Here is a 22,701-nt window from a genome sequence, read left to right as displayed (position 1 = left end):
AGGACAGGGTCCCCTCCACCCCACCCTCTTCGTTCTCTACCTTCTCCCCTGGGCTGTGGCTGTGAAGTGGGGTGAGGCTGGGCAGGGAGCCTGGCCCATGCACCCCGTGTACCCAGCCCATGGCAGACCCCCGCTGTCACCAGCTTCTGGAAACTTCATGGTGTGGGGGCTGCCGAGGGTGCTATCGTCACCCCCAGGTTCCAGGTGGGGCGGTTGGGACACGTGAGGTGAAGTGACATGCCCATAGTCACAGGGTCTGTCCAGGGTGACCCCATCTCTGTGCTGCCCCCACTGATGGGTCATGTTGCTTCCGGCCAGGTGGACAGAGCAAAGGTGTGGGACGCAGGCCGCTATACCTGTGAGGCGCTGAACCAGGCGGGCCGCTCAGAGAAACACTACAATCTCAACGTCTGGGGTGAGGGTCTCCTGGGCTGGGTGGGGGCTCCACCTCCACTGCCACCACCATCCCCTCCCCCCCGCAGGCTGGCCACCCCCCCCCCCACGCGCCCTAGGGATGTGCTGCGGGGACTGGATCCCAGGGCACAGCCCTCTCCAATCCTGTCCCTCCATCCACCGAGCCCCCCCAGCCTGCTGCCCACCTCACACCCTTTCTTCTCTTAGTTCCTCCAGTGTTCCCCTCGACGGAGCCCCGCACCCTGACTGTGACTGAAGGGCACCCTACCAGGCTGTCCTGCGAATGTCAGGGTGTCCCTTTCCCCAAGATCACCTGGAGGAAGGACGGTAGGGTTGCTGCCTGGGAAGGGGCCGGGGCTCCCAGCAGACTTGGGGTCTGAGCAGAGAAGGGCTGAGAGAAGTGTCACCTCCGTACCCAGTACCCCCACCCCCACTCAGTTCATCTCAGCTAGGCTCTGGCGTGGGGGCACCCGGCAAGGGCAGGGAGCAGCCTCCTGGTGCAGGGTGAGTTCCTGACTGGGCAGAGAGGGGACTGGAAAGGCGGAGGAGCTCAGTGGACGGGGATTTGGCCTGATGGTCAGGAGCAAGGCGCCACTGTCACCGAGTACGAGAGGCCATGGGGCAGGTCTGCGGGGCAGACCCCGAGTGCGGGGCATGTTAGTTTTGAGATGATTTAGACACCTAGTGAGATGTCTAGTGGGAGGTCAGAGGTAGGTGGTGTAGCTCAGAGAAGACATCAGGTGGAGGTAGTTCCCCAGGGCAGAGAAGGGAGTGTCAGAGGGAGGAAGCATGGCCAGGTGGCCACTGGAGCCCCGCCCCCAGCCTGGAGGGCTGCTCCTGTACAAACAGGTGCAGGGTGAGGGGAGTTGGTGTTCAATGCAGCCTGAGGCTCACTAAGTCCTTCCTGCTGCCGGGTGTACCCACCGCTTGGTCTCCACCCTTAGGCCATGGAAGGGTCATTCATTCAGTAGCCTTCACTGAGGCCTGCTGTGCGCTGGGCCCTGAGCCTCTAAGGACCCCTGTGGAGTGAGGCAGGGTATCTCAGGTGGCCCACGCTGGGCTGGGGTTCAGACAGATGCCTGCAGATAAATCTGTGTGATGGGGAGAAGCTCAGGGGTTGCGAGAGTTCAGCAGGGTGCGAGGATCAGGTCTGGTGCTCAAGGAGGGTTTCCTGGCAGAGGCGATGTCTAGGTGGACACCCGAAGGATGGGCAGGAGTCAGCCAGGGTACTGGGAGGACAGACGTTCCAGGTGAAAGGACTGGGAACCAACAGCTTTTTTTTGCTGCATCCAGGTCACCCGGTCCCCGGAGAGGGGTCCAGCCTCGAGCAGGTGTCAGCAGTGGGGCGGCTTCTGTACCTGGGCCCGGTCCAGCCAGCCCAGGAGGGCGAGTACACCTGTGAGTGCAGCAATGTGGCAGGAAACAGCAGCCAGGCCCTGCAGCTGGAGGTGCATGGTGAGCTGTGGGGGGACCTGAACCAGGCAGGAGGGGCTGAGCAGGGGGGTAGAGTGGAGGGACAGCCAGGTACCCTGGCTGGGGAGACCCCACCCTCAGAATCCACACCAGGACAGCAATAGCGATCATGAGAATACTTTCTGTGGCCTCTGTTAGACCAGCGGCATTTTATTAACTGCCCCTCCCAGGGAGCTTCCTGCAGCTCCTGACCTGGGCCTGCAGGGCAGCACGGCCCCCAGCAGCCCCAGGTCCAGAGGGAAAAACACAGCTGGAAACAGCTGGAAACTGAAAGAAGTGTACAATTTCTCTGAAGCTGAGACCCATAATGGAGACCTGTCTCCAGCTGCTTGTCCTGCAGTGATGGAATATCTCAGTCTTATAAAAACCATTCTGGAAAATAAAACCAAGAACAGCATTTCGTGGGGAATACCTGCCCCAGCGACTGTCTAAGCCCCAGGAAACCCCTGCTTCTGAGGGAGGAAACCACCCACCGATCTTACAGGCTGTGCTGTGAGCTCGCTTTCCACACGGCAGGCCCTCCCCGGGATTCCTGGGTCGGGGAGAGGGTGAGATACTGTTGTGACCCCATTATAAGGATGGAAAGTGGAGGCCCAGAGAGGTGAGGCCATCTGGCCAAGGTCACACGGCCAGTGAGTGGCAGTGGGGAGCACAGGCCAGCCTGGGGCCCCATGTGAGTGCTTGGTGCCCAGCAGCCACAGCAGCTTTCTCTCCACCCCAGCTCCCCCTCAGATCGCTGGCCCTCGGGAGCCCCACGCACAGGTCTCCGTGGTCCAGGACGGGGAGGTCACTCTGGAATGCAACGTCACAGGGAAACCCCTGCCCAGGGTGACCTGGGAACGGGACGGCCAGCCAGTGGGGGCTGAGCCGGGCCTGCGGCTGCAGAACCAGGGTCAGAGCCTGCACGTGGAGCGGGCACAGGCTGCCCACGCTGGACGCTACAGCTGCGTGGCTGAGAATGTGGCTGGGAGGGCCAAGAGGCAGTTTGTGCTGTCGGTGCTGGGTGAGGACCGGCAGCCTGCCGGAGGAGGGCATGCCAGGGCAGCGGGGTGGATTGGAGAAGGCAAGGCCAGTTCTATCTCACGCCCTGTTGTCCCAGGAGGCAGACCCCCAGGGAGGGCGGGCTGTTGGGGAAAGCTGGCCACACTGCTCTTAAGTCAGGAATGGCTTCACACAGCCCTGCTTGCCCTGCCCTCTTTCCCGCCTCTCTCCCTCACTTACTGTTCCCCTGCTCTGTTCCGGGCACTGGGGAAATAAGCAGTCTTTCTCCTGCGTGGCTTACACATGATGAGGGGATTCAGGAGCCTGAGCCCTGTCGTGTATCGGCAGTCGGGCAGCCTCCTGTAGGAGGTGGCCTGCCAGCTGCAACGGAAGAGCAGAGTGGGAGCCGACCAGGTGCCGGCGTGAGGGCAGAAATGCCAGGCAGAGGGAACAGGCTCCACAGAGGCCCAGAGGGTGGCACATTCAGGGTAGCTAGATCAGCCTCGTGATTTCAATATCTTATTAAGTTCCTACTGTATGCCTCAGGGCACAAGCGGGGCGTGGTAAGAGAGAAGGTGGGAGAGATGGGCAGGGGTTGGTTTAGGGAGGCCCTGCTCAGCCTGCTCTTCCTGGCCTGAGAGGGGTGGCCTCCTTCGGGAACAGACGTGTCAGACCCGCAGAGGACCAGGGGACTCTGAGTTTTGGTCTGGGGAGGCGTCTGTGTCACCTTTGTCTAGTCCCTGTCTCCTTGCTTGGCTCTGTCTCCGCCAGGGCACTGTGCTGAGCACTTTACCCACATCCATCCTCCTGGCCTCCCTCTGAGGGACTGGGGAAATGGAGGCCCACGGTGCCTGCTGGATGCCAAAGCCCGGCCTCTGGCTGCCTCGCACTCCTTTCAGTGGGAGCAGCTCTGATTCTGTCCCTTCTGCTCCTCAGCCTGTCCTGATTGGGGGGTGGGGACCCCCAGGAGGCAGTGGGGGGTCAGGGAAGAAGCATACAGTCCCGTCTACACCCTGAATGAAGCTGCTTCTCTGTGTCTAGTGCCCCCGGAGTTCATCGGAGACTCAGACCCATTGACCAACGTCACCGCTGCCTTGCACAGCCCCTTGACACTGCTCTGTGAAGCCACAGGCGTCCCACTCCCGGGGGTCCGCTGGTTCCGAGGGGAGGAGCCCGTCAGCCTTGGGGAGGACACCTACCTGTTGGCAGGTAAGGAGCCAGCCAGGGGGGTATCTGGGGATGAGGTCTGGCCATTTGCTTCTGTCCCTGTTTACCACACACCCGAGACCTCTGACCCTGACCTGCCAGGTAGGCCTAAACATTGTAGCTGTCAGTCCCCTAAGAGGCCTCCCCAAACACCGGCCGAGTGGTGGGCTCCAGGAAAAATGTTAGATTTAAACAAGTGTGGAAACAGGCCTCCTGCCCCGCTCCCCTCCTAGAGACGCACAGGGACCGAGGACAGAGTGAAGGCTCTGATAAGCCCCCAGCGAAGGTTCTCACGGCCCTGGCAGAGCCTCCCGCCGCGCGGTAACAAACCTCTGGAGACCGTGACCTAAGCACCTTCGCTCTGAGTATTCTTCCTCCTCGCAAAGTTGGTTTGCCACGGTTCTTGGCTGGCACACAAGTGGGGAAACTGAGGCCCAAGAGGCAGTGTCCCATCCAAATCTCGCAAGGACTTCCAGGCCCCCTGAGGTTCACCCTCAGTGACCCATCAATTCCTTCCCACAGGGGTGTTCCCATTATTGTAAAGCTAGGACGGCAAATAAGCGTCCGGCGCATGGCCTCGGAGCACAGGGCGGGGGTGGCCTGATGCCTTGTGATGAGCTGGGAAGGGAGAGCGGTGATTGACTAGTGATGTCTGCCCGGTCCAGGAGCAGCAGTGGCCTAATGTTGCTGCACCTGTGCCTTCCCTGGGCCGGTCTTAGAAGATCCCTGGTCTCCTCTGAGAGGAGCTGGTTCACCTCCGGCAGGTCCTTGGAGGAAGGTGCCATCTTACAGGCTCCATCAGAGCAGTAAGGCGGTCTGACCTGGGCCAGGCCCAGTGCTATCCCTTTAGCCCCAGCCAGTCCGCAGAAGTGGGGCCAGCCAGGTGGCAGGTCCTTCTCCTTCCAATGGCACCTCAGGCTTACCCCGGTGCGTGTGTAATGTCTAAGAGGCCTCACCCACCTGTTTGCCCTTCTGGGTCTCTGTTTCCCCATCTGAGGAATGGAGCACTGGGGGAGGTAGACGCATACACGTCTCATTATGATGCCTGGCACACTCCTGTTCCTGGGGGCCAGCCCGGGCTCAGCTTGGGACAGAGGCTGCTCAGGGCCATGCCTAGAGCCCGCTCTCCCCCCTGCCCAGGCGGCTGGATGCTGAAGATGACCCGGATACAGGAGTGGGACAGAGGCCTCTACTCGTGCCTGGCAAGCAACTCAGCTGGGGAGGTGCGGAGGAACTTCAGCGTGGAGGTCCTGGGTACGTCCAGCCCCGCGTCCCTAGCTCACAGTTCCTTTTCCTCCTGCCTGGGAGCTCATGGGATAGGGGGCGAAGGGCTCTTGCTGTAGCAGGGGGCCTGGCCCAGGAAGAAGGGAGAGGCAAAAGCTTGTTTTTTGTCTTCGTTTATTTGTGTTTTGGGGTTTTTTCACCTCATCAGCAACCTCCGCTCTGAGGGGGTTGCCATGGAACTTTCTGAAACAGCAGGAACTAATCCCATGTGGAAGGGAGAAAATATTTTTAGCGCCTCCCAAACTGCCTGCCTCAATCAGGGCCTTCTTCCAGAAGCCCTGGTACTCCCCTCAGCCAGCAGTGAAGTTTTGTTAAGCTCACGGCCCTGTGGAAGCGGCACGAGGGGAGAGGAAACCAAGGCACAGGGACCTGAAGCACAACGCCGTGGGCTGTTGGTGTCCTGCTTGGTGGGTTGGTTCAGCCGAGTGAGCCAACCTGGTTAGTAACCGGCTGTCTCCCTGCTCTCCCAGTTCCTCCCAGTATTGAGAACGAGGACCTGGAGGAGGCTATCAAGGTCCCTGAGGGACAGACGGCCCACCTGATGTGCAATGCCACAGGTAAGGCCACACCTGGCGGCTGGGAGTAGGGTGACAAGGCAGCTTCAGAAACAGGGGGCTGGGGATCTGGCCTGCCTGTCCCCAGCCCCTCTGCTCTCCATCACAGCACTGACCGCACTGGTCCACAGTGGCCTTGTGACATCTTTGCGCCCCAGCTGGGCTCTGAGCTCCTTGAGGACCCAAGATCTACCTTGTCACCATGGTTCTCCCAATGCCTGGAATAGCAGGCTCCGATTAGTGCTTGTGGGTTGGGATAGAAGGATGGATGGTGGACGGATAGGTGTATGTATGTATTTACTTTTGGATGGATGGATGTATGGGTGGGTAGATGGGTGGATGGATGGATGGATGGGTGGGTGGATGAAGGTGGGTAGATGGGTGGATGAAGATGGGTAGATGGGTGGATGAATGGGTAGGGGAAGATGGATGGATGGGGGGATGGATGGAATAACTTGTCTTTCTTCTGTCTGTACTAAGCCATCTCTGCCCACTCCTCAGTAAGGAAAAGGCAGTCAAGCCACTTGGGTAAAGGCCCCGGCCAGGCCTGGTGGCTGGTTCTATGTCTTGCCCTGCTGCATGGGCCTCTGGACTGAGATGGAGAACCCATGTCACGTACCCCTCCCTGGAGCACCTTCTGACCTCTGCTGCAGCCTGTTCAGATCCTGCTGAACTGTCTTACCTGCCTCTCTCCTCTGCCTGCAGGCCACCCACAGCCCAAGGTCACGTGGTTCAAAGATGGCCAACCCCTGGCCGGAGGAGACACCTACTACGTTTCTCCAGATGGAGCCCTTCTGCAGGTCGTCCAGGCCAACCTGTCTAGTGCCGGCCACTACACCTGCATCGCAGCCAATGCTGTGGGGGAAAAGACCAAACATTTCCAGCTGAGTGTCCTGGGTGAGTGCTGGGCGCCTCCTGGCCGCACTGGGTGCCAGCGGGAGGGAGAACCGAGCCGACCAGCTCCTGCAGACGTCTTCCCACAAAGTTCCCTGCTATTCTTCCTTGCACCTCTCCAAGTTCAACAACAACATAATAATAGCAGCTCTAGTGGCTGGTGGTTTATCATAGGCCAGGCATTTGGACAGGCCTAATTGGTTGAAACTTCACAACAGCCCCAGGAGTTGGGTGCCGTGCTTGTCCCCATGTCACTGATGAAGCCCTGTGGCCTGGGGAGATGACATGACTCCTTCCAGGCCGTCTGTTTCCCGAGGGCCGTGCAGCACCAACCGCCTGGTTAGGCTGGAGAAACGGGTTAGAAAACAAGAGGGACAGAGACTGGTCCCGAACAACCTGCTTCTCGCAGTGCCAGTGCTGGAGTGGAGAGTCCCCTGCAGCATCCGAGAGAGGAACTTTTAGAACCAGTGAGAGCCAAGCTGCTCTGCTCAGGGGGGAACAAAACTCCACTCCACCACCCCACCCGACCTTCCACTGGGAGTCACACGGCTTGGAAACGAACAGAATTCAGAGGGCTCTGGTTAAATTCGTAGATGCTCTCTGGGTGGGCAGAGGCTATTGGGGAAAGTGAGCAGAAGTTGCCCAGCTCCCCCTATGGTCTTGCATAGTGGGGGAGAGCTGGCGCTCTGGGCCACCCAGGCTGGAACTCAAGCCTGGCTACCTCTGCCTGGGCTCCTTGGAGCCTCAGTTTCCCGCTGGGTAATGCAAACCGCAGGAGCCTGGCAGGTAAGCAGCAGGGTGTGAGTCTGTGCTGGGTGCTCAGGCCCAGGGTCGGGGCTGCCGGCTCACAAGCACCCTCCCGACCTCCTGTCACAGTGGTTCCCACCATCCTGGGGGCGGGCGAGGACAGTGCGGACGAGGAGGTGACCGTGACCATCAACAACCCCATTTCTCTGATCTGTGAGGCGCTGGCCTTCCCCTCCCCCACCATCACCTGGATGAAGGACGGATCACCCTTTGAGGCCTCGAACAACATCCAGCTGCTCCCAGGTGAAGCCCGCTGCAGGGAGGAGTGCGGGGTCAGAGGAAGGGACTGGTGAACCTGAGTCATGCCTAAGGGTGACCCCGGGCCCTCCCTGCAAGCAGGCACCCACGGGCTGCAGATCTTGAACGCCCAGAAGGAGGATGCGGGCCAGTACACCTGCGTGGTCACCAATGAGCTCGGGGAGGCCATGAAGAACTACCACGTGGAAGTTGTCAGTGAGTCGGGGCCTCTGGGGTTCTGGCCGCATGGGCCGAGGCTGCTCGGGAGGCTGGGATTCCGGCTCCTGGGCTATGCTGGACACCGGACCACTTTCGTGGGGCTCATCTCCTCTGACAGTCTCCAGGCAGCCGGGCTGGCTGCCTCATTCCACATTAGGGTCACGGACACTAGGAGGAGGGGACCGTGAGTTAGGACTTGGGCCACGTGGAGGCCCAGACTCTCTGCAGTCCTGGCTTCTTTCTGCTCTGATGTGACCAGAGGCTCCACAGCCTGAGACCTGGCACCCCCGAGGTCACCCCAGGAATCCCCCTGCTTCAGACCGGCCCTGCCCTGTAATTGTTGCTAACAAACACTGTCGCCCCTAAGTGACACCCCACCCCCATCCCTGTCCCCTGTACCAGGGTGAGCGCAGTGCCCCAGCGCCCCTGCCCGGGGCCTGCTGCTCAGACCCCCTTGTGCTTTTCAGTCCCCCCCTCCATCTCCAAAGACGACTCCTTGGGGGAGGTCGCTGTGAAGGAAGTGAGGACCAAGGTCAACAGCACCTTGACCCTGGAGTGTGAGTCCTGGGCCGCACCCCCACCTGCCATCAGCTGGTACAAGGATGGACGGGTGAGCTTGGGAACCCCGAGCAGCCTCGGGTGCTCTCCCCGGGGCCCCCAGAGCTGGCCTGGCCCTGCCTCCCCCTTTAGTGTTGATAGGGAACCCTACTCTGTATAGGGAACGAGTCTCATAAAGTTCTACATTCACCCGTTTAATTCTCTTCCGGTTTTTAAGTTATACGGATTTGGTTTAGAAACTATCATTTTGCTGTATTTTTAAAACTTTATTAAAATCTAAGAACACTTGTCTGGGTACCCCTGCATTTGTGATACCTCCTCCCCCTCTTTCCCTCCCCCAGCCCGTGACCCCCAACGAGCGGCTCCGCATCTTGGGTGAAGGGCGGCTGCTTCAGATCCAGCCCACGCAGGTCTCCGATTCCGGGCGGTACCTGTGCGTGGCCACCAACGTGGCTGGCGAGGATGACCAGGACTTCAACGTGCTCATCCAGGGTGTGTGGGGGCCAGCAGGGCCTGGTGGGGGCACGGGCCGGGGCGTGGGCGGGGCGGCATGGCTGAGGGTAGGGAGTGCCTGCTCCTGGAGCAGCCTGGCAGGAGGGCTCTGCTCTGGGCTGCCTGCCCCCTTTCTCACCACCGTCTGGCACGTCTGGGCCCCGCCCCCAGGCCTTAGTCTTGCCTTTGTACAATGGGGTGATTGAATCAGGTGGCCTTGATTCGACCCCCCAGTTCTAAGAGCCTGTGACTTTATGCCTCTGTGTCTGATAAACATGCTGGCTAAAGCTCAGTACCTGGCTTCCTCCCCTGAAAAATATCGCCCCATCGCAAGAAGCCTTTTTGTGTCCATTAGACATGTGTGTCAGAGGGCAGGAACTTTTTTCTGGTGCCCAGTGTAGTAATTGCTCAATAAACACTAGTTGAAGGGCCCTGGCTGGTGCAGCTCAGTGGCTTAAGTGCTGGCCTGTGAACCAAAGGGTCACTGGTTTGATTCCCAGTCAGGGCGCATGCCTGGATTGCGGCCTAGGTCCCCAGTAGGGGGCGTGCAAGAGGCAACCACACATTGAGGTTTCTCTCCCTCTTTCTACCCCCTTCCCTTCCCTTTTCTCTAAAAATAAATAAATAAAATCTTTAAAAAACAAACAGAAACACCAGTTGAAGGAATGAGTGAATTTTAAAAGTGCTTTGACCCATGAGATTGGCTCGTCCCTCAGCTTTGTGTCAGAACGACTCATAACGGCTTTGTCATCCCTGCCCCCAGTGCCCCCCATGTTCCTGAAGGTGGGCCATGCCAGCACAGCCTTCGAAAGCCCGTCCCAGGAAGAGGAGGCCCGGGGCCAGGTGACAGAATACCAGGAGATTGTGGAGAACAGCCCCGCATACCTGTACTGTGACACCAACGCAGTCCCACCCCCGGAGCTGACCTGGTACCGGGGGGACCGGCCCCTCTCGGCCGCAGACGGGGTGTCTGTTCTGCAGGGTAGGCCGGGGCTGCACTGAGAGGTTGGGACGCTTGCAAGCAGGGACCCAGGCCCCAATGGCATTGGAGCAGGTCCCCTCGGTGGCCCTTCCACAGGTCCTCAGGGCTCTCCTAGGTGCTGCTTGCTGTGTGACCTGGGGCAGGGCCTGGGGCCACTCTGGGCCTTAGCTGCCTTTTGCAAACCTGGACTAGATGCTCTCTGGGGGTCAAGGTCTGCAGTGTATGAAAATAATTGGCTGAAGCTGTCGCCCTTCTGGGAGGGGGAGCCGCTTCTGTGTTAGCATCTCATGACCCCCAAAGTGGAAGGACCTCTCCCTGGGCTCAGGAGCACCCTGGGGTCCAAGGTCATGGTTCATGTGACTTGTATTTTTTACAACTTTAAATATTTATCTAAGGTGATTTTGTTTTTTAAAACAACACTTTTATTTTAGGATTTTTCTTTTCTTTTTTTTTTTCTTTTTTCTTTTTTTTTTTTGGTGTGTGTGTGGAGGATTTTGAATGAAAAGGCTCTGGTGTAGGGCTCCGAAAGGCCTGGCTTCCCCGGGCGGCCGCCCCAGGCCCGACCGGAACTGGCAGAAGTTCCAGGCACAGAGCGCTGCAGTGTCTCAGACCAGGGACTCGGTGGTCTCTGGCTTAGGGTTGGCCCCGTGTCCCGCCAGGCTTGGGCCTGTGGTGGGGGTGGGGGGTGGAAAGATGAGGTGGGTCGCACAGAGTGGGGCATGCCGACGGGCAGGGTCATTGCAGGGTTTGTACTTTGGCTCTTGCAAAAGAAAGGGGCCTCTTGGAGATCTGGCAGAGAACGCTTACTGAAAGCTGTTTGCTCCTGTCACAAACCCCTGGACACTTGGCTTGCCCTCTGCCCTGGACACCGACCCAGATCCTGGGTACACAGTGAACTCAATCATATTCTGGTCCCTGGCTCCGACTCTGATTGTAGATTAATCCCAGCCACCCACCTAACCCCAGCCACAGCCACTGACCCCCAGACCTAGCCATGAACCGCCAACCCCACCATCGACCTCTGACCCTGGCCACTGACTCCTAATCCTGAGCACAAAAGTGACCCCGAGTGTGGCCACACCCTCCCTAATCATGACACTGTCCCTTGGCTCTACATACAGTGAGCCCCTGGTTCCAATCCTAGTCACCAGCCCCCACAGCCTGGGCCAGCATATGAGCACATAGTGACCCTAACCTGGCCCCTGCCAGAGACCAGTTGCAGCCCCCCAAAGATGCCAGGGTCTGGCTGGTCCTGGTTGGCTCTGGGTCACAGATCCCAGGTGACAACCCCCCCACCCAGGAGCCCCCACCCTCAACCACCACAGACCTTGCTGCCTCTTTGCCTCCTAAGAGCTTCTGCGCAGCTGGCTGGCCCTCCCCTGTCCTCATCGAGGAGCTGGGCTCAGGTGGCACCACTGGGCACCCTCGGGAAGCCTCAGTTTTTCCATCTGTAAGATGGGAGTGTGTGCAGCACAGAGTCTGAGAGCAGGAAAATGCTCGGCCGGGCCTGGCACACAGCAGCCTTCCTGGGCTTTGTTTGCCCCTGGCCCCATGAACTGGGCAGGCCAGGCAGTCCTCTCCACTTCACAGATGAGGCAGCAGGGGGTGCTGGTGATGTGTCCCAGGTCCCTCCTAGAGGAAGGAGCTGGGCTGTTCACCTTTGCTCAGGCCCCTGTGCTCAGGCCCCTGTCCTCTGTCCCTGCAGGAGGCCGGGTCCTGCAGATCCCCCTGGTACGCGCAGAGGATGCCGGGAGGTACTCGTGCAAGGCCTCCAACGAGGTGGGCGAGGACTGGCTGCACTACGAGCTGATGGTGCTGAGTGAGTGGTGGCCTGGAGGCTGGGGGTGGGGGTGTCTCAGGTCTGCAGGCCCTATGCGGGCCCCTCTTAAAGGGGGTTGTGGTGGAGAGCATGTTCAGTCTGGCAGTATTTGGAGGTTGACAACCTAGGGGTCATGAGCTTGGGCTCTGAAACTAGACAGGACTGGGTTCCAACCCCAGGTGAGCTGCTTCCTTGCTGTGTGACCTTGGCAATTCATAGCCCTCTCTGTGCTCCAGATTCCTTAGCTGCATCAGGGCTTGAGCAGGGCACAAGGAGCCCCAGCCAGTGCCTGGCACCACGCGCTGCTGTCACCTCCACACCTTCCCCCCACCCCCAGGGACTTGTCCTGGGAGCTGCCTGCTCCTCACCCTCCTCTCCCCCACCCCAGCCCCACCTGTGATCCTGGGTGACACGGAGGAGCTGGTGGAGGAGGTGACCGTCAATGCCAGCAGCACCGTCAGCCTACAGTGCCCAGCCCTGGGCAACCCCGCGCCCACCATCTCGTGGCTCCAGAACGGGCTGCCTTTCTCGTCGAGCCCACGGCGGCAGGTCCTAGACGACGGGCAGGTCTTGCAGGTCAGCGCGTCCCCTGACTCGGGCTAAAGGCAGCAGTTGCTTCAACCCAGCACTGCTTGTGCGGGAGCCCAGGAGCTGTCGTTCTCATGCCCTTTGCCCACGAGCATGCAGGGGCACCAGGGATTTCGTTCCACCTATCAAATTATGGAACTCAGTCACCACGGTGGGCTTCGCTGGCAGGCCCAGGGCCACACATGGCACCTGGAAGTCCTGGTGACATCTGAGAAGAATGCACATGAATGCCACCAGTCACAGAGCCACCCCCAGCACCTAGGACCTCGGGTAGTGGCCTTGGCCACCCAGGAGCCAGACACCGCTGCTCAGGACCCCCAGGCCCCAACACAGCGTAGAGCAGCCCCTGTTGGGGCTGGGGGAGACTGTTGTCACCATGTCATTTGCTGTAGGGAGTCACCAGCCCCAGCCTGACAGTCCCGTCCAGAATGTCACAGAAAGCTCTAGATGGACATGGGGTGCGTGTGCCCGACAGTGGCACCCTGTGTGGACAAACGTGGCCTTCTGAGGGTCTCCTCTGGGTGCCCGCCGTGCCTGGTATGGTGGGAGGGATCCCTCCCAGTGGTCCTTGGGGGGCGGGGACCAGAGCCGCAGGCCCATGGCATTGCCCGGCGCCATGTCCCTGCACCCACAGGTTTCCACGGCAGAGGTGGCCGACGCTGCCAGCTACATGTGTGTGGCCGAGAACCCAGCGGGCTCTGCGGAGAAGCTCTTCACGCTCAGGGTGCAAGGTGAGCTGGGCTGAGCTGGCGGCCCCCTCGGGTTCCCCAGCCGAGGAGGGGCTGGGGCTCTGAGCCCGCCTGCCACCCCCGCCCCCCACCCTGCTCTGTGAGTTAACATGCAGGCGGACACAGTACCTTGCCCCTCCCCAAGGGGCACCACCTTGGTGCTTCCTGGGTCCTAGGCCCTGGGGCTGCCCCCAGAGGTTAGGGGGCTGGGCCTGGCACCAGCCACAGAGAGCACTGGGGAGCCTAGTCACTGAAGGCCAGCCCCCGAGGATTTTAAGCAACTTTAGAGATGGGCAGGGAACGGCTCTTCTGAGGCCTTACAGCACCATTATTAAGCCCTTACTGTGTACCTAGCATGGGGCTGACCCCTTCCAGTAGAGCTGGGAGGTTAGCCCGATCTCACAGCTATGGGGACGCTCAGAGAGATCACGAGTGGCCTCAGAAAGGTGACTCTCCCTGTCTGGTCTGCAAGCCCTCGGGCAAATAGGGGCTGTGCACGGCGTTGTTGAGGACGCCCCGGTGAAGCACCAGGAGCCGGCTCAGGCCCCGGGTCTCACTCGGCAGCTCTCTGCTCCCCTGCCAGAGTGCCTTCTCAAGTGTCTTTCTTTACCCTGGTGGCCACGGGGACAGTCCCACCACGAATTGCAGGCCAGAACTCGGAGCAGGTCACAGCCATCCTCAATAGCAGCATCTCCCTCCCCTGTGATGTGCACGCTCACCCGAGCCCCGAGGTCACTTGGTACAAGGACAGCCGGGCCCTCTCCCTTGGAGAAGAGGTCTTCCTCCTGCCTGGTGGGTAAACTGAGGCTTGGGGTCCAGCTCTGTGGGGGCAGGACTGGGAGTCTGTGAGGGAGTTAGGGTTGGGGGTGTGGGCCTGGGCATTTGCTGGTGCAAGGGGCTGACTCCCAACCCCCTACGTCAGGCACCCACACGCTGCAGCTGGCCCGGGCACAGCCCTCGGACTCGGGGATGTACACGTGTGAGGCCCTCAATGCCGCCGGCCGAGACCAGAAGCTGGTGCAGCTCCGTGTGCTGGGTACGTCCTGTCTGTCCCTGCCGCCCCGCACTGTCCTCTGCTCCCTCAGTCAGCCCTCAGCCCCACACCCCTCAGGCAGCACAGTGGCGGAGGTGGGGTCTGTAGAGTTGGACACACTTGGGTTTGCTCTGTGACCTTGGGCAAATCACGCCCCCTCTCTGAGGCTCAGGTCTGGCATCTGTAGGTGGCAGTTAGTATAAGGACTAAATGATGGTACGTGAGAGCTTAGCCCTGTGCCTGGTGCCCAGTGAGCCCTTGTGTTGAGGAGAGGAAGGGCCCTTCCCCAGCCTGATTGATCGAGAGGCTCTCGATGTGGCTGGGCTCTAAGAGGTCATGAGCCAGGATACACGGGAAGGTTTGTTCTAGCCCCAGGGATGGTTCGTTCGTTTGCCTGTGTTTACCTACCATGTGACGAACAGGGTCCTGTGCGCTCACAGTTGGGAGCGGGGCTTCAGCATTGGCTTACTGGAGGGACAGGGGGCTCTGGGGACCCCCACAGGGGGTTGGAACACAGCCAGGGCCTGCCCTTCATAGGAAACAGCCCTGGAGGGCCAGAGCACTGCCCCATCCAGGAGGCTGAGGCCCAGAGAGGACAGGAGGCTTTCCCCAGGTCACCCAGCAAGTCTATTCCTCTGACTCCCTGGGTCTGTGCCATCCCCCAGGGTGGGGTCTGCCATGTAACCCGTGTGGGCCTATAGGCTGCTTCCTGTGGCTGGGGCTGGGAGGACATGGGGAGGGCCACAGACAGCCCCTTACTCTGCTTGTCCCCTGCTCCAGTACCCCCCACCTTCAGGCAAGCTCCCAGAATCCCCCAGGATAGGCTTCTGGTGAAGGCAGGGGACAAGGCGGTTCTGAGCTGTGAGGCAGACTCACTCCCTGAGCCAGCCGTGACCTGGTACAAGGACAGGCAGCCCCTGGTGCCAGCGCAGCGGACCCAGATTCTGCAGGGTGGACAGAGGCTGGAGATCCTGGATACCCAGGTGAGCAACCCAGTGGTGTGGGCGGCCATGGGAGGCCATGCAATGTCACCTCCTGGTCCTGGTGGGCACGGGATGGGGGCTGCTGCCGCATCAGCCTGCAAGACCCCAAGCCCAGGCGGTGAATAGCAGCCTCGAGGGCTGGAGAGTGGGAAGGGCACAAGGCTCCACACTGACCCACAGAACACCCTTGGGTGGGTCCCTTCCTCGCCATCTGCCTCAGTGTCCCAGGATCTAGAAGCTTTCCCAGGCTGTATGGTTCTGACTCGCTGGGAGTGAGTTCTGCTCCCCCCGCCCCTGTGTGGATTAGACTCTAACAGCATTTGCGGGTATTTGCTCCTCCTTCCAAAATGCATCCTGGCCTCCTCCCACCCGGCTCGGCTCAATCCCTGCAGCAAGGGGGCCCTTTCTTCCAGACTTGGAAAGGGTAGGGTCTGGCACCTGTGTACTCGCCTGCTGTGGGCCCTCCTGCCTCTTGAAGCTCGGGGAAGGCCAGAGGCTTGCCCTTGACTTCCCAAGCAGGATTGGCACATATGGAGCGTCCCTGCTCTGCAAGGTGCTGGGACCTGGGTGAGCCCAGCCCCGGGCACACAGTCACCACGGGCTGTCTCTGTCCCAGGTGTCAGATAAAGGTCTGTACAGCTGTAAAGTCAACAACGTGGCTGGAGAGGCCATGCGGACGTTCATCCTCACTGTCCAGGGTAAGCTGGGGACCAGCCTGCGAGCATGGCCTTGGAATCCTTAGCAGTGCATGGGGCTGCCAAGGATGGGAAGGGCAGTGGCTGGGCAGAGGCGGGGTGCTGGGTGTCGAGGGGACAGATCTGGAATTGAAAGGAGCAAGATTGGGACAAGACTTGCCGTGGGGGTCTCCGTGGAGTGACTCCCCCTGAGCCTCAGGCACATCTTCCGTAAAAGAAGCTAAATGCTGCACCCGCCCGCTAGGCACCCGGGAAGCCTCGATCGATGGCCTGCGGGGACTCGTGTCCATAAGGTGCCAGGCACAGGACCTGGCATGTGAGCACTGTGACGGGTACCCTCAGAGATCAGACACAGGGGTGGCCTAGGGCCACGTCACCTCTGCCTTGAGCCCTGAGAGGCCTGTCCCCTCAGCCCAAGGCTGGAACATAGATGGCTTTTGATTGGGTGTGGCTCCAGCTGGGCGTGAGGGGAGCTTGTAGGAGCTGGCTAGGGAAGCAAGCGATGGAGCCTTGGCCACATTTTCTCAGGGTCAGATGTCATGTCAGTTAGGGTATAAACTCAGCTGCGTAACAGAAAGACCCCCAAATACAGTGGATTAAATGAGAGAGAAATTTATCTCTCTCACCCATAAACCCAGAGGTGAGGGCTCCATATGGAAATCTAGTGGCTCGGGGTCCTTCCGTCTTGCTGCTCTCCTATCCCCTGGGGTGTTGCCCGTGTCCATGCGGTTGAAACTGGGACGTGTTGCATCCTGTCCCTGCCCCCAGTAAGCAGAAAAGAGCAGAAGTAGAATTCTTCCCTCTGTTGTATCCCACTTGTTGAGGACTTCGGCAGCTGGCCACACCAAGCTGCAGGGGCAGCTGGGAAATGTTGTTTCTACCTGAGTGACTGCGCTCAGCTAAATTTGCTGTGCGAGATGGAGGGGACAGGTTGGGAGGACACCAGCTGTTGGCCACGAATGGCAAAGCAGTAGCCTCCTCCCCAGGCCAGCCGTGGAAGGGTCAGACCCCGAGCCACATTGAACACCATTGTTAAAAATGATTGATACCATGCTTGCTGAAAGCCCACAGCCCCTTCTCCTGAAGGCTGCCTCGGTGAACAGTGGGCAGGGGGGAATGTCTGGTCCCTGAGGGCAAAGGCATTTCATCCTCAGCACAGCTGTCTCTGTTCCACTGGTAGTGGCTGCATGACTTCCTCCTGGCATAGTGCTGGGATTGATTAGTGATGTCTGTCCTGGCATAGGCTAAGAACTGCTGGTGGGTGAGCCATGCATTTACCATCCTTGGTCTAAGTGGACCCTTCCTGGACGCTGCTTTGTAGGTGTTTTGAAACAGCCAGCTGCTGGTTCTATTTGTGAATAAAGCAATGCACATCTCCATCAATGGCAAAGCGTAAAATGTCAACTCCTAGCCACAGAGAAGGGCTTTCTTCAACACCCCAGATCTGCCTGAGAGGGAGGAAGGGAGGGCAGAGTCTTAAGATTCCAAGAATCTGGCTTTTCTCCTGCAGTGCCGCCAGTGTTTGAGAACCCCAGGACGGAGACAGTGAGCCAGGTGGCTGGGAGTCCCCTGGTCCTGACCTGTGATGTGACTGGTGTCCCTGCCCCCACTGTCACTTGGCTGAAGGACAGAATGCCTGTTGGTGAGTGCATTGGGTCCTTCTTACCTTTTTAGTGCTAAATACTCTCTTTTCTTTCACAAAGGGACAGAGAAAGCTGAAGGGAGTTGTCGGCCTGGAAATCCAGACATTGGAAACTGGTCTCATGGGGGCACTGAGGCTCCTTGGGTTTGTGCCACAGTCAGCAACCAAGACAGAAATGCAGGGTGGGCGCTGAGCACCTAGCTGGCCCAGCCCTGGGCCTGGCATTGGCCCCTAAACCACTCTTCCTCCCATAGCTCAGTTGCGTCCTGGCCCAGCTGTTGGTCACCCCATTCAGGCCTTGTTCTTGGCCCCTCTCTGCCTCTCTCCACCCAGCTGTCAGCCAGAAGCCCCCTGCTCTTGTGGGCGGGTAGACACCTCCGGGGCCACCCACTGCTTTCCACCCACACCCTTTCTGGTTCCAGCCACCACCGTCCCTCCTGGGCCAGGGCAGCCGCCCCACCCTGGTCTCCAGGGCCCACCCCATGCCTCCGATACAGGCTCCATGCAGGGCAGACGGGACCTCAAAGTACAGCTGAGTGGCTCATTTGTCAAAGTCCTCTCGTGGCTGTAGTCCTCAGCACCACAGCCTGTGGGGCCAGAGGCCAGCCCACCTCCGGCTGCCCGCTGCCCGCTGCCCACTGCCTGCTCTGCACAAACCATCCTGGCTCCTCACACACATTCTTGTGCCCCCCGATAACAGCCTTATTGTGATACAATTTGCACAGTATACAAGTTACCCATTTAAGGCATGTAACTCAATAATTTCTAGTATATTCACAGACCATCCCCACAATTAATTTTAGAACATTTTTATCCCCCAAGTGAAAACCCATACCCACTACCCTTCACTTCCCATTCCCCCCAACTCCTCCGGCCAGCCCTAGGGGGCTGTCTCTATGGATTTGCCTCTTCTGCACAGCCCATGTAAACAGGGTCACACAGCGTGTGGCCTTGGGCGACTGACTGGCTTCTTCCACTCAGCATCCTGCTTTCCAGGTGCATTCATGTTGTAGCATGTCGGTTCTTCATTCATTTTTAAAGTTAAATTTAAATTATTGTTCCATTCTTTTTATGGCTGAACATCCCATTTTGTGGATCTATCCCATTTGTCCACGTGCCAATTGGTGGACACCTGGGTGGCTCCCACCTTCGGCTGTGATGACCAGCATGCGGTGACCATTTGTGTACATGTGTTTGGGTGGCGTGTGCTTTCCTTCCCCGGGGATCACACTGGCCCTGGTCTCTGATGCCTCCAGCTCTTGGCGCATGCTGCTCCCTCCCTGAAAGGCCCACCCTGACGCCCCTGCCCGCCTCCACTTCTACCTGGGTGATCCGCACTCACCCCCGAGTCTCAGCTGAGACTCACGTCCCCCGGAAGAGCTGCGGGCTGGCTCCTGGCTCCGTCAGGGGCTTCCCAGGGGCATTCCACAGGGTTGCACCTGGTTCAGAGTCTTGGATGCACTGGGAGCTCCTTGAGGATGGGGACTGTCTTATTCATCTTCGGTTCCCAAGCTCACAGTTGGACATGTCCTAGTTGTTCAGTTTGCTGTTGAAGGGCTGGCTGGACAGATGGCACGGGCAAGCACACATCAGGCTGGGTGGTGCGTTAGAGAAGGCTTCGGGGCAGAGGCGCGGCTGGAGGGAGGGAATGGGGAGCATTAGAGGCTGGGGGTGGGCATGCAGCTGAGCTGAGCTGAGCCCCAGGGGGAGCCCCTAGGTGGCTTGTGTCAGGGTCAGTGAGTAGCTGCTTCACCTTGATCGGAAGGCTGGGTCAGTGGGAGGGGGCGGGGTGCAGCTGGAGGGAAGGTGGGAGGTGGAGTGGACCTGAGAGGTGACAGAGAGAGGACAGAGTCCCAGACACTTGGGAAGAAACGTCCAGGTGGAAGGAAATAGGGAAGGGTGGTAAGGACAAAGACCAGGCTGGGGAAGGTCACGGTGCGGATCGGAGGAGGCCCTGCCTCTGTCTGGGCCCCAGTTTCCCTGTGGACACAGGAAAGGAGTGAGTGATTCAGGGGTTCTTGGGGTCTTTCCAGCTCTGTGAGTGTGGGTGCTGGGAGGCCCATACTCAGAGTCAGGGAGTCACGTGACTTTTGTGTCTGGCCCAGATGCAGTACCTGGGGTGGCAGGGCCGCAGGTGACAGGCTGGCCTGTCCCTCTGTCCCACAGAGAGCAGCGTGGTGCGTGGCGTGGTCTCCCGTGGGGGCCGCCTCCAGATGAGTCGCCTGCAGCTGGCCCAGGCTGGTACCTACACCTGCGTGGCCAAGAATGCCCAGGCCGAGGCCCGCAAGGACTTCATAGTGGCTGTGCTGGGTGAGTGTTCGCCCCACACCCTTCCCAGTGTCCCACCCCCATGCCAGCCCCTGCCACCACCCTGGGCCTCACTGAAGCCCCTGCCGCAGTGGCCCCCCGGATCCGGAGCTCAGGTTCCACGCAGGAGCACAGCGTCCTGGAGGGGCAGGAGGTGCGGCTGGACTGCGAGGCTGATGGGCAGCCACCGCCAGAGGTGACCTGGCTGAAGGATGGTAGCCCACTGGGCCGGGACATGGGCCCCCACCTCCGGTAAGGACTGGCCTGTGCCCTGTGCCCTGTCCCCACCCCAGGCAGCAGCACCCTCTGACCCTCACGTACCTGCTGTTGCCTCGCCCTTCCTGAGTCAGGTTCTACCTGGATGGCAGCTCCCTGGTGCTGAAGGGCCTGAAGGCCGCAGACTCGGGTGCCTACACCTGCATGGCCCACAACACGGCCGGGGAGGACGCCAGGCTGCACGCCGTGAGCGTGCTGGGTGAGCAGCGCAGGGCGTGGAGAGGCGGGTGGCCCGCTGTCCCGGGACTGCAGCGACCTGGTGGTCACGGGCCCACCCTGGGCATCTGGAGGGCAGGACATGGGAGACCTCTCTGGGCCTCCTCCCCGTCCTTGACTAGAGGCCGAACACCGCTGCTCAGGCGTGCAGCGGGGGACCTGGGGAGACAGGATGATGGGAAGGGAACCGCAGGGCGGGGAGTGGAGATGTGCCCTTGGGCAGCGGCCTTCATTCCTTCCTGGGGGAATGTGGCAAAAGTCTAGGCATTGGGGCTGCCTCCCGGAACCTCCTTAGGAGAAGACCCTTCCTCTCCCCAGGCCCCCTCACTGCCCATTTTTTCCTCTCTTCCCACCCCCAGTGCCTCCCACCATTGAGCAGGGGACAGAGGGCGCAGGGCCCCTGGTGCGCAGGACAGGGGAGATGGTGACTCTGGCATGCCCTGTCCGAGGCTCCCCACCCATCCACATGAGCTGGCTCAAGGACGGCCTGCCCCTCCCACTCTCCCAGCGCACCCACCTCCACGGATCCGGCAGCATCCTCAGGTAAGGGAGCAGCTGCTGGCCAGTGCCCACTGGCCAGCGCGTGGCAGGCTGCAGACGTACCTCCCGGCAGCCTGGGCTTGTGAACCTAAAAAGGAAAAGCGTTCAGAGTGAGCGGTGACAAGCATCTGTTGAGATCAGTGACAACAGCCACTCAGGGCCCGCGGACTCAGGCAGAAGCCCGGACACTGTCGGGACTAGGAGACAAAGGCGAGGGGCGTCTGTGGGAAGGGAGTGGGGGGGCGCTGCTGTCGGCGCAGAAAGCTGAAGCACGGCGACATAGGTTCTAACCGGTCATCTTGCTTTTCAGTCTGGTAGTCGTGGTCACTGCTTGCTTGTTTCTGTCACAACTCTTTGGGATACAAGTCGCCCCAGGCCCAGCCCAAAGGTTATCTTGCCCGGTTTTAACATTCCAGAGATGTGAGACAAAGGACGTACGCGGCAGTGCCCCTGCCAGGGCAGCTCCACTCTGTTTTCAAGTGGCTCCAGGCTTAAAGACACAACTCCATGCTTTTCAGAATAAAAATAATATAAACATACAGTTTTATGATGGGGAAAGTGAGAGGACCCCACCCCCAAATGGAACTCCAGAGATGAACGGGGGAGGCATAGATCCAGGGGATGGCATCTGGTTGTACCTGACTCAGCCTGGCCTGCGGTGGAGGAAATCAGGGGAGGCTTCCTGGAAGAAGGTGCACAAGCAAAGCCTTCATGCATTCAGCAACACTTATGGGTGTTTACCGTTCTAGGCGTAGTTCTGGGCACCGAGATAGAGCCGTGAGCAAGATAAAGCCCCTGCACCTGCAGCTTTGGGAAGGGAGCAGGATGGGAAATAAACAGATGTAACAGTGAAATCTCACAAGGGATATGTGCTCTGAAAAATAAAGGTGAGGGGATGGGAGCTGGCAGTGCAGGGTGCTGTGCTGGGTGGTCGGTGATAGGCACTCGGATAACGTGACGCCCGAGCAGAGGTCATAGGAAGTGAGGAGAAGGTGAGTGGGTTCTGTGGGGAGGAGCATCAGGCAGCGGGGACAGCAGGCTCCAAGCCCTGAGGTGGGCATGTGCCTGTGTGTTGAAGGACGTGTGTGTGTGTGTGTGTGTGTGTGTGTGAGAGAGAGAGAGAGAGAAAGAGAGAGAGAGAGAGGGAGAGAGAGAGAGAGAGAAAGAGAGACAGAGACAGAGGTCAGGTGATGCAGGACCTTGTCAGTCCTTGGCAGGGCCCGCGCTTTCCTGCGGAGAGACGGATGCAGCAGAGAAGCATCAGGATAGGACTCACGTTGTTTTGCTGTGGTCAAATGCACACAGTGTAAAAGTTACCTTCCGACCCCTTTCGGAACGTAGTGAAGTACGCAGTTTTAACCACGGTTAGGCATAGAGTGGCACTCAGCACATGCACACCGTGGGTCCCCGTCTCCAGAACTTTCTCATCTTCCCAAACTGAACCTCTGTCCCCGTGAAACACCAGCTCCTGCCCTCCCCCACCGTCCTCCTTTCTGTCTCTGTGGGTTCGACCACTCGGGGGGCCTCCAACGAGGCGAGTCGTGGAGGATTTGTCCTCCTGTGTCTGGCTCCTCTCGCTCAGCACGACGTCCTCCGGCGGATCCGGGTGGGGCAGGGTCAGGATGTCCTGCCTTTCTAAGGCCGAATACTATAGAACCGCATGGACGGACCGCGCTGGGCTCGCCCATCACCTGTCGACGGACACTTGGCTGCTTCCCCCTTTGCCTGTTGTGAATAATGCTCCCATCAACGCTTGTGTGCGCATGTCCGTTT

General features: G+C 59.6%; 1 protein-coding gene across 1 annotated transcript in view; it reads left to right on the top strand.

The window, feature by feature from the left end:
* Window positions 1-22,701, top strand: part of HMCN2 (hemicentin 2) — a 134,817-nt gene that overhangs the window by 79,502 nt on the left and 32,614 nt on the right. The window contains exons 42-66 of the mRNA XM_053919687.1: window positions 319-415; window positions 622-741; window positions 1,708-1,869; window positions 2,609-2,890; window positions 3,910-4,077; window positions 5,215-5,328; window positions 5,829-5,915; window positions 6,618-6,809; window positions 7,683-7,856; window positions 7,953-8,066; window positions 8,537-8,679; window positions 8,969-9,119; window positions 9,883-10,101; window positions 11,807-11,920; window positions 12,309-12,496; window positions 13,143-13,239; window positions 13,867-14,028; window positions 14,159-14,272; window positions 15,050-15,252; window positions 15,869-15,950; window positions 17,458-17,589; window positions 19,756-19,899; window positions 19,989-20,148; window positions 20,247-20,371; window positions 20,748-20,931. Of these exons, the coding sequence (XP_053775662.1) occupies window positions 319-415; window positions 622-741; window positions 1,708-1,869; window positions 2,609-2,890; window positions 3,910-4,077; window positions 5,215-5,328; window positions 5,829-5,915; window positions 6,618-6,809; window positions 7,683-7,856; window positions 7,953-8,066; window positions 8,537-8,679; window positions 8,969-9,119; window positions 9,883-10,101; window positions 11,807-11,920; window positions 12,309-12,496; window positions 13,143-13,239; window positions 13,867-14,028; window positions 14,159-14,272; window positions 15,050-15,252; window positions 15,869-15,950; window positions 17,458-17,589; window positions 19,756-19,899; window positions 19,989-20,148; window positions 20,247-20,371; window positions 20,748-20,931 (3,728 nt within the window). The remainder of the gene's footprint in view (window positions 1-318; window positions 416-621; window positions 742-1,707; window positions 1,870-2,608; window positions 2,891-3,909; window positions 4,078-5,214; window positions 5,329-5,828; window positions 5,916-6,617; window positions 6,810-7,682; window positions 7,857-7,952; window positions 8,067-8,536; window positions 8,680-8,968; window positions 9,120-9,882; window positions 10,102-11,806; window positions 11,921-12,308; window positions 12,497-13,142; window positions 13,240-13,866; window positions 14,029-14,158; window positions 14,273-15,049; window positions 15,253-15,868; window positions 15,951-17,457; window positions 17,590-19,755; window positions 19,900-19,988; window positions 20,149-20,246; window positions 20,372-20,747; window positions 20,932-22,701) is intronic.

This window comes from Desmodus rotundus, chromosome 1, assembly GCF_022682495.2.
Source record: "Desmodus rotundus isolate HL8 chromosome 1, HLdesRot8A.1, whole genome shotgun sequence".
In the NCBI taxonomy this organism is placed as follows: Eukaryota; Metazoa; Chordata; class Mammalia; order Chiroptera; family Phyllostomidae; genus Desmodus; species Desmodus rotundus.
The sequence above is the reverse complement of the archived record's forward strand: the minus strand, read 5'-3'. Positions and strand labels throughout refer to the sequence as shown.